Genomic DNA, 11307 nt, shown 5'->3' with positions numbered 1-11307 from the left:
TACTAGTCCAAATAACTCTGACTTCTATTGATAAAGTGATTGATTTCTGCCTTAGAATAAGCAACAATACACATAGGTGTCAGGATACATGAATGTTGCACCTCATGTATCTCCATCATACAGCATTTTTTTCCTTTAATCTTTAGGATATTCATTCATTATTTTTTGCACAATAAAAATGAAAAGAAGGATTGTTTTCTACCTAAACAGCTCAAGATAAATACAACTTCTGGAGTTTAGGAACTGATGTTACATAGAAAATGGAGTTTTGATGAGGAAATAAGCTTTCATATGTATATATATGAAGATACACATTTGCAAAACACACCCCTTTTCCTTGTATAGTATACAGGTCAGCACAAAATTTATTAATACTATAATATGATATAAAGGTTTCAGGACTGAAGTTATTCTTGGCATTTAATTTTACAAGTGCTTAGGCAATTTAGGCCTTGACACATCTGAATCAACTGTATATTTGAAACATATTGTTTGTTTTTAAGAAGGCCCAGGTTAACTTACCATAGTTACCAACTGGAAACCAAGATTGTTATCCTGTATTAAGTCAGTAAAGGGTTTTTTAAAGAATGGGCAACTTGAAAAAGAAAGACTTCAAAGTCCACTATTCCCAGAGAAGATCATTTTAGTTATAGCAGTAGTTACCAAATAAGCTGGAGGCAAATCTCTTCAAGGAGCTGCTCAGGATTTGCTTTGCTGAGAAGAGGGGAAGAACTGTTCCACTCCTCCACTATAAGATGATGCATTTTATTGTTGTTGTTGTTTTATTTTGTTTTTATCCTTGAAAGTGTTTTCTGAAGTCAGTATTCCTGTCAGCAAAGGGTCACTCCTGGCTGTGCTCCTCACAGTAGGACTTGAGGTCTGCTAAGGCTTTTGAGACATTTATCCTTTCAATGCAGGTTTCTGGTCTCAGCTGCTGCACAGTTCTCTTACCTGGGCCATGTTATTTGCTCTCTGTTTTGATGGACATCTTCAGTGGTTATTCTTCCCTGAAATCTGTGGGCCTTGGGCCTTTCTCACAGGGATAGGGTCAAGGAGGGCATCTTCAGAGGAGAGGAGCAGAGCAGAGGAAACACTCAGCCAGGGCAACACTGTCACAAAAGCAGTAAGACCTTGTGTGGTCCCAGGTTTTTAGTGGTAAAATGAATCTTCTGCTGGGGACTCGTCTTTAAGGGCTCCTGGAGATGGCTGTTCCCTTTCCTTCTCCCACCCTCCCTCCATCACGACAATGTTTTAAATGCCTCCTCCCAGTGCCATCACAGATGCAATGACTGAGTGTAGCAGCAGTTGGTCGAATAATTTTCTTCCAATATGTCCGAGTTTGTTGTCACAATTAATGGTTATCCAATTAAGAGTTGTTAATTCAGAAGTGGGTCTGGGTTGGAGGGACTATCAGCCAGGATACACAAGTTTGACATGACACATGTCAACTTGCTATAAAAGGAAGCCTCTGTTTCCTGTTCTGGTGGTGCAGCAGCTCATAGCCCAGTAGTTCCTCCCTCACCCTGTCAGGCTCCCCTCCCAGTGCAGAGCCCTGAAGTCAAAGAAGAAAAAGATACTTTGCATCCAGAAAAAGCACACCATCATGGTGCTGCCCAGACTACTGAAGCTGGTCATGGCGTCCATGTGGCTGAGTAGGGATGGTCCTTGCGGGAAGGGGCCTCAGCTGTGACCTAGGGACTGGGGGATAGGGTAGTCTTACAGGGACTTTGGGATGGAGGGATAGCAGGGAGCAAAAATGAACTTTTTTGTTCCCCACCACTTATCCCTAAACTTTCTGATTCTGTCCTTTTCCCTTCAGGATCCAGTTTTGCCCAGAAGGTGACTCAGGCCCAGCCAGCCATGTTGGTGCAGGAGAAGGAGGATGTGAGCCTGCTCTGCTCCTATGACACCAGTTTTGCAAATTACGATCTCCTCTGGTACAAGCAGCCCAGCAGTGGGGAGATGGTCTTCCTCATCCTTCAGAACTCTTACAGCCAGAAGAATGCCGCAAAAGACCGTTACTCAGTGAATTTCCAGAAGGCAAGCAAATACATCCAGCTTGTCATCTCAGCCTCACAGCTGGGGGACTCAGCCATGTATTTCTGTGCTCTGAGAGCCACAGTGAGAGAACTGTTGGAAGCAGTCATACAAAAACCCAAGGGTCTGCCTGAGATACCCACCTGCTGTAGGAACCAAGCCAGAAAATTACCACCCCAGACAGGAAGTGGCAGGGCTGTGTCAGCTCATGTCTGGGGTTGGAGGGAAAACACTCACTCTGAGGAACCCCTCTCTAGGTTCATAGACCACATCAGAGTTCTCACTAATCAAAGCCAGCCATATTCCTGAATCTTTGTATTAAAAGTTGATCCAGAATTTTTTTTTGATGAACAGTCGCAACAAGTTACTTGCCATTTGGATATCTGATAGAATGCCAGAAAATTGGCTAAGGCAGTTGAAAAGCATATGAGTGAAAAATTAGTAAAATTTGTATGAATTTTTAGATATTCAGGCCAATCCTTCTAACAGGTATTTATTGGTTAAAAATGATGATACAGGCATTGTTTTAAATAAAGAAGGACTTGGAATCTCTCTGTATGTTTCCTTTTCAAAATGACCATCTTGTTTTACTATTTGATTATTTAGATTTAGATTTGGGTGCTGTGAATTAAATGTGCTCACAGGTAATTTCTAAAAGCGTTACTATATGAAAAATGCTGAATTTAGATTTGTTCTGTCCTCATGTACCTCAAACATAAAGAACTCAATTTCCACACTGAAGGTTTCTTTGCCCCTCACTGTCATGTCCACAGGACGGTTGATAATAGTGGTTCTTGCATAGATGTGGAAGAACTCCCTCACAGAGACACAAGCCTCTTTGTATATAAGTAAGTAGTCATCCTTTTTCCTCAAGTAATCATTTTTTCATTATGTGGATCTCCTCTTTTCTCTATTTTCCATATGCTTTATTTAATTTCATTAATCTTTTTATGTGAATCTTAGAAATTGATTTATAGTAAATTTTATTAGATGTTAAGGTAAATTATTCCTCAGTGGTACTCTTTTCTAAGGAATTTTTGATAATTATTACAAGGTTTTTTTAAAATATGAATGCTAAAAATTTATCTTATTTTTCAATATTGAATAACCCTCTATTAAAACAAATGAAAACAAGTGCTTAAAATAAAAATGTTGAAATTACATTTAATGGGAATATTTCATATTAACATATGAAATATCAACTAATTTATTATTGTACTATTCAGGAAAAGACTATTTTGTCTTAGTTCATAAAGGACTTCAATTATATTTTGAAGTTTTGTATTTTTATCTTCATTTGAATTTCTGTAACTCTATTCCTACACATTCTTCTGTGTGCACCTCAATTCAATTTTCTCTTATGCTTTCATTTTCATGGTATTCCAAATACAAAAAAAAAACTATTTCAAAAACTACATTGGGTCAGGTGCAATACTATATTCCTGTAATCCCAGAAGTTTCGGTGGCTGAGGCAGGAGGATCAAGAGTTCAAAACCAGCCTCACCAACATAGTGAGGCCCAAAGCAACTCAGTGAGACCGTGTCTCTGATGAAACAAAAGGGGAGGGGGGCTGGGGATGTGTCTCAGTGGTTAAGTGCCCCTGGGTTCAATTCCTAGAAGTAAAAAAAAAATCACCTGGGTTAAATAGCGAAGGGGTTCTAACTTTTAAAACTGCAATTCATTCATACCACATTGACAAGTAAATTTTAGTTTTGGGACCTATATTATTCTTACTCTGAATCTAAAAAGATAGCATAATACAAAAAAAAAGTACTCTTAAATAGAAATGTGAATATTTAGATTTAAAAAGAGGCAATATATTAATAGAAAGCAGCTTGAGTTTTAGAAATTTTATTTATTTATATGTCCATTTATTGAAAAAATTTCATTGAGTGCCTACTATGACTAATTTTGAGCTAAGAGTTCATTCGATTAATGGCCTTATTAAAACCTCTAGCTTGAAGGAGCTCAATTTCTATACTCTAAGTTTGCCTGCCCTCTACCAACTTTATTCTTAAAATGACTAGTAATTACAGGCTCTTAGAGGGGCATCGTGAGGGGATAGAACATAAAATCTCTTTCCTCTGCTCTTGTCCTTCTTTTCACCTTTCCTCTGAAAGCACACCCCAAGCCCTCTGTGCTCTATCCATATTCCACAACCCCACATCCTCTTTCTCTGTGGTTCCGTTCTTCCACCTCTACTCCACTTTCTCATGCCCTAAAATGATAATGGTAGGGGCTGGTCAACAAATTTCTTCATATTATAAAATCCTCTTATGTTGAACTTAGAAAGCAAAAAAAATATCATACACTTTAAAAAAAACTATTTTAAATTATGGTAAAAGACACAATATGAAGTTGACTACCTGAATCATTCTACAGTTCAGTGGTATTAAGTACATTCACCTCTTGAACTCTTCACTCTGAAAAACTGAAGCTCTATGCTGTTTTTTTTTTATAACTCAGCATCATTCCAACCTATTTTTCATTTCCCCCATATATCAGAATAGAAATGTGTAGCTTATTTTTTAGAATTCCTTTCTGGTATAGTTCTGCATCCAGTTTTGACATGATTTGAAAGATAAAAGAGAGAGAGAGAGAAAGAATATGAATTCAAAGAATAACTGGGCCTGAAATTCTTACTTAAGTCTTAAGTGGCAGACAAACTATTAATATTATCTTATTTTATTTATTTATTTATTTTAATTAATATATAAGACAGAATAATATATTTGATTCATTGTACACAATTGCAGTACAACTTTTCATTTCTTTGATTGTACAAAATATAGCATTGCACAATATGTGCAGTCATACATGTACCTAGGATAATGATTTCCATCTCATTCCACCATCTTTCTTCCCCCATGACCTCTCCCTACATTTACCTCTCCTTTGCCCAATCAGAATTTCTCCTTTTTTCCCATTCCCTTCACCCCATTATGAATCAGCATCTGCTTATCAGAGAGAACATTCGGCCTTTGGTTTGGGGGGATTGGCTTACTTTGCTTAGCATGATATTCTACAACTCCATTCATTTACCTGAAAAGTTCATAATTTTGCTCTCTTTTAATGGTGAGTAATATTCCATTGTGTATATATATCACAGTTTCTTTATCCACTCATCTATTAAAGGGTATCTAGGTTGCTTCCATAGTTTAGCTATTGTGAATTGAACTGCTATGAATTGATGTGGCTGCATTACTATTGCATGCTGATTTTAAGTCCTTTGGGTATAGATGGATGAGTGGGATGGCTGGATCAAATGGTAGTTCCATTCCAAGTTTTCTAAGGAAACTCCAAACTGCATTCCAGAGTGGTTACACCAATTTTCAGTCCCACCAACAATGTTTGAGTGTATTTTCCCCCCACATCCTCGCCAACAGTTATTATTGTCTCTATTCTTGATAACTGCCATTCTGACTGGTGTGGCATGAAATCTTAGAGTAGTTTTGATTTGCATTTCTCTAATTACTAGATATGTTGAACATTTTTTCATGTTTGTTGATCAGATGGATATCTTCTTCTAAGAAGTGGCTGTTCAGCTTCTTATCCCATTTATTCATTGGGTTGTTTATTTGTTTTTTATGTTAAGTTTTTTGAGTTCTTTATATGTCCTGGAGATTAATGCTCTATCTGACATGCATGTGGCAAAAATTTTGTTCCATTCTATAGAATCTCTCTTCACTTCATTGATTGTTTCTTTTGCTGAGCTTTTTAGTTTGAGTCCAACCCATTTATTAATTCTTGATTTTATTTCTTGTACTTTAGGAGTCTTGTTAAGGAAGTCAGGGCGCAATCTGAAAGAGATAAATATTTGGGCCTACTTTTTCCTTGATTAGGCACAGGGTCTCTGGTCTAATTCCTAGGTCCTTGATCCACTTTGAGTTAAGTTTTGTGCATGGTGACAGACAGGGGTTTATTTTCATTTTGCTGCATATGGGATTTCCAGTTCTCCCAGCACCATTTGTTGAAGAAGCTCTTTTCTCCAATATGTTTTTGGTGCCTTTGTCTAGTATACAATAACTGTATTTATGTGGGTTGTCTCTGTAGTCTTCTATTCTGTACCATTGGTCTGCAATCTATTTTGGTGCCAATATCATGCTGTTTTTGTTACTATAGCTTTATAGTATAATTTAAGGTCTGGTATTGTGATGACTTCTGCTTCACTCTTCTTGCTAAGGATTGCTTTGGCTATTCTGGAGGATCAAGTGGGTTTTATTCCAGGGATGCAAGTTTTGTTCAACATACAGAAATCAATAAATATAATTAATCACATAAATATACTTAAAGATAAGTATCATATGATTATATCAATTGATGCAGAGAAAGCATTTGACAAAATACAGAATCTTTTCATGTTCAAAACACTAGAAAAACAGGGACAAGAGGAACATACCTCAACATTGTAAAAGTTATCTATGCCAAACCCAAGGTCAATGCCATTCTAAATGAAGAAAAATTCAAAGCCTTCTCTGTAAAAACTGGAGCAAGACAGAGATGCTCTCTTTCACCACTTCTATTCAGCATAATCTTTGAAATGCTAGCCAGAGCAATTAGATGAAAGAAATTAAAGGGATACAGATAGGAAAAGAAGAACTCACACTATCATTATTTGCTGACAAACTAGCAGGATATAAAATCAATACCCATAAATCAAATGATTTCTATAAATCAGTGATGAATCCTCTGAAAGAGAAATTAGGAATATTATACCTCTTACAATAGCCTCAAAAATATAGTTGGAAATCAACTTAACAAAAGAAGTGAAAGTCCTCTACAATGAAAACTACAGAACACTAAAGATAAATAACACTAAATATAATTCATGACATCAATAGACTTAAAGATAAGCATCATATGATTATATCAATTGATGCAGAGAAAGCATTTGACAAAATACAGAACCCTTTAATGTTCAAAACACTAGAAAACCTAGGGACTAAAAAAAGAAATTGAAGAAGACCACAGAAGATGGAAAGATCTCCCATGCTCTTGGATAGGCAAAATTAATATAGCCATATTAGCCAAAGTGCTGTACAGAGTCAATGTGATTCCCATTACAATCCCATCATCATTTCTTATAGAAATAGAAAAAGGAATTATGAAATTCATTTGGAAAAATAACAAACTATTCACATTTTTACTCTGGACTCATGAGCTCCTCTATTCAACTCTGTGGAGAGTGAACTGCAGAACACAGACTGGGCTAGGCCTCCATCTCTGTTGAAAGATGGAGATTCTCAAGAACCTTCAGTCTTGACCTCTGTTACAATCCAGCATTAGTACCCACCTTATTTACACAGCTGGCCACCTAAGCTTGCTTTCTGTGAAATAATGGGGGCAGTAGACATTGATCTCCAATTATTCTCTAGCAATTCAATTACTTAAATTATGGAATTTATTCTACCTATGGTTCACATTTTTCAATGATTCTGAAATTCAGAAGTATTTGAATATTGGTTAGATAGTGTGGCTTCTATGCTGAAAATTTCTTATTAAGGAGAAAACATCCCTAAAACTGATATTATTTTGGAAAAAGAGGAAATGCAGCCTTTCATGTTGTGATTTCTCAACCAAATGCCACCCCTTCATTATTTTTGTTTCACTTAACAAATTTGAATTGTTTTACTTAGTAAATGTCTTTTTCACTCCTCTACATGTGGAACACAGTGCTGAAAAACATAGAATCCCTCAATAACAACTGGAATTCTTATTACTTCCTATGATTTTATCCCAAAACCCTTGATGAAATTTCAGTGGGTGTAGCTTGGCTCTTAATAGTTACATAGCAGTATAATGACCTGTATTAAAATGACCAAGGCAATTGATTTTTTCAACTATAGAGGCCTCCTGGGATGCTCTATTAAAGAATTTCAGTTCAAGTAGAGTCTTTTTTTTACTTGCTTTACTATTTACTATATACTCATTGTAAATTTGAAATTTTTAAAGTATCAAATAATAGAAAAGGTAATATCATAACTACTATCTTGAAAAATAGTTTTTTGATATAAAACAATTAGTGATTTGCCCAAAGTACACATTTAATGAGTGATGAGGCCAAGAGAGGCTCATGCCCACCTCCTGCTCCTGCCCCACGCCACAGTTCCACAGCTCATTCTCTAAGATTAATGAGTTATAACCAGGACAGAAATAGACAATTCCCTGAATTTTCAGCTGCTTTAATGTTTCTAAATACTTTCTTCCCTGACTTGCTAAAAAATAAAAAAATCTTTATAAATTTTTGATCTTATTAAGTAATAATCATATCAAGTTGTATATTTTATTTATTGTTGTGATTTTCCAAAAATCAGGTAGTTTTAAGAACAAAAAGTCCCTTAGAGGTTATGAGAGCTGTCGCTTAGATTTACAAGGGCCATGTGAAGACTGATGTGTGCTTTGTAAAGGTCAGAGATGAAGCCATAGTTCTGACTTCTGAAAGTTTAGGAAATCATTCTTCCCATTTCAGTCCCTGCCCACCAGGGGGTGCAGCTCCCTCGCACTAGCTCACTTCCTGGGTGAATTGTGGGTTTTGACTTTTCATTTCATTGTGAGGTCAATCTTCTTCACGTTCAGAATCAAGAACATTATTTCTGTGACACTCAAGATGAATGCTTCTCAATGCATAGTGACTGTGATACTCCTTCTGGGTAAGTAAAATGCCTTTTAAAGTTGTAACTGCTTTTTATATGATGTCAACAAAATCTTTAATCATAAGTTTACCTAAGAGTTTGATTTCAGGGTAATCCAGATTTCTTTTTTCCCCCAGGAGGAACCCATGGAGACTCAGTGACCCAGATAGAAGATAAAATGACCATGTCAGAAGGGTCTTTCCTGACTATAAACTGTACTTATACAGCCACAGGGTACCCTTCTCTGTTCTGGTATTTTCAATACCCTGGAGAAGGTCTACAGCTCCTCTTCAGAGTCTCAAAGGCCAACGAGAAGGGCAGAAACAGAGGTTTTCAGGCCATGTACAATAAAGAAGCCACCTCCTTTCACTTGAAGAAAGACTGTGTCCAAGGGTCAGACTCGGCTGTGTACTACTGTGCTCTAAGTGACACAGTGGCAGAAACTGCAGGGGGAGCTGAGCACAAACTCTGAGCAGCAACCAGGGGCCTGGCTGCTGAGTGTCTGCCTCTGGTATTCATTCTGGTTTCTGCACATCTACGGTGGGTTTCCCTCAGTTTCTCTGGCTAATGAAAAATCATACACATATTCCGTAAGAAGAAGAAGAAGAAGTGGGCATCCCCCAATCCACTCTTCATTAATGAAAGACAGCTCTTCATCAGAGCCAAAGTAGTTTCAAAGTAAACTACATAAACAATGAAGTGATCTTCTCACTTGTCCTTGCAGACAAAATTCCACATTTTGTTCCACCTCCTCTTGGTAGACATTGTTGTGACATGTTCTATTGTTAGAGAACCAAATATGCCAGAGAAAGTGGCATCTTCATAATATTTCCCTAACAGAGTATGGAAAGAGATGTACTGGGAGGGCTACAACCCCAAATACCCAGGGTTCTTCCAAGATTAATTAATTAATTAATTAATTATGTTGTGATACTAAGGATTGGGCCCAAATAGTCTCTACCACAGAGCTACACTCCCAGCCCTTTTTACTTTTTGAGACAGGATCTTGCTAAGTTTCCCAGGATGGCATCCAACTTGGGTTCTTCCTGCCCCAGTCTCTTGGGTAGCTGGGATTACAAGTGTGCACCACTGTGCCCAGCTCTAAGCTTCTTAATGGAGAAAGAAACGAAAGACGAAGAACAGAATTTCACATGCAATAGCAATGCAAAGAGGGGAAAGGGATTTGCATCATATATAGGAAGGGTTTCTGTTTTGATAAATCAGTTGGTAGACACAGGCTGATGTTTAAAAGACAGGGAGGGAGTAAGGCATAATTGAAGATCTGTCCCATGTCCAAATGATGAGCAGCTCTGGCTAGTTACATGGATTGGTTTTCTTTCTAACAAAGGCTCAAATGAGTTAAGTTTCAGTGAAAATAAAAAGCTAAGCAGATATTTTTATCCTGTATCCTTGTGAAATGCCACAAGAAATTGAAAAGGCACAAACTCAGAGTATAGAAAAGAAGATGACAAGCTATGTCAACAAAATTTTAGGGGCTGAGAAGTATATGGAAGAATGAATGCTTTCATGGCAGACCAATGAAGATGAAACCTGGAACTAGGGAAAGGAGCTACCAAGGAGCATCACATGTGTGTATGAACTGTGGTGGGAAAGATTCAAAATCAAATGCAACAATATCCTCAAATCACTGGGGAAACTGGTGCTGTGTGTGTGTGTGTGTGTGTGTGTGTGTGTGTGTGTGTGTGTGTGTTTTGAAAGTATTTAAAATAGAGGATGAAAAGAGGAAGACCTAGTGAGAAAATGTCTATGTTTCAATCCATCCACGGTCTCTGTCACCACCTCTATAATAAACAATAATCACTTCCCCAAACCAGATGAAAATTGAAAGAAAACTGAAAACGTATTTGATGAATGAACCTTAAAATTATAAGAATCAAAAAAATTAAAATAGAAAAAATCATAGTAAATTACTCAATGTAGGAAATTAAACTATTATTCAAGAAAAGGGACATATTCATAGTAGTCTATAAGATTCTATGGTTCACAAAATTGTCCTCTGGGTAAGTTTCACAAACCTACACCATCAGCATCAGTGAATGGGAAGAATACCTGTTTCCCCCAAACCTTCTGTATTATCAAGGTTTTTAATTTTTGCTTAATAATTCAGCTTTCATATCCATCTGTAATTCATTTAATTATAAATCAGATGTAGTTTATTTTAACATATTTAACTCATTTTTATTTTTCTCTGTATATTATCCATTCATATATCTGCCCATTTAAATATTATTGTCTTTATTTTCATATCTTCCTTTGTTGCAGCCATCACATATTAGCAACTCTGCACTCTGATTTCTAAAGACTAAATTATTTTAGAGTAGTTTTAATTTACAGGAAAATTGAGAAGTGCATCCAGAGATTTCTCACATACATACCCTAGCCACTGCTCCCTCCAGGCTTACTCTTACCAGCATCCTCCACCAGAGGGTAGACTGACTGCAATGCATGAACTTTATTCACACATCATAGTCACATAAAGTCAAAGGTTTACAGCAGGCATCACCTTTGGTGTTTTGTATCATATGGACAAATGTTTAATGCCATGTATTTACCACTGTAGTGTCAGAATACTTTCACTGCTCCGCCAGATTTCTGTTCTAGCCACTAAAAGGCTCAG

The 11307-nt window shown here is 36.9% G+C and overlaps 1 protein-coding gene across 1 annotated transcript; it reads left to right on the top strand.

Annotated features, from left to right (window-relative positions):
* The first annotated feature begins 1603 nt into the window (after positions 1–1603).
* Positions 1604–9141, top strand: LOC120886287 (uncharacterized). Its single transcript, XM_078049055.1, has 3 exons — positions 1604–1652; positions 1820–2254; positions 8807–9141. The coding sequence occupies exons 1-3, from the start codon at positions 1604–1606 to the stop codon at positions 9139–9141; spliced, it is 819 nt and encodes a 272-aa protein (XP_077905181.1).
* The last annotated feature ends 2166 nt before the right edge of the window (positions 9142–11307 follow it).

Source organism: Ictidomys tridecemlineatus, chromosome 5, assembly GCF_052094955.1.
Source record: "Ictidomys tridecemlineatus isolate mIctTri1 chromosome 5, mIctTri1.hap1, whole genome shotgun sequence".
Classification (NCBI taxonomy): Eukaryota; Metazoa; Chordata; class Mammalia; order Rodentia; family Sciuridae; genus Ictidomys; species Ictidomys tridecemlineatus.
This window is presented reverse-complemented; position numbering and strand designations above follow the sequence as displayed.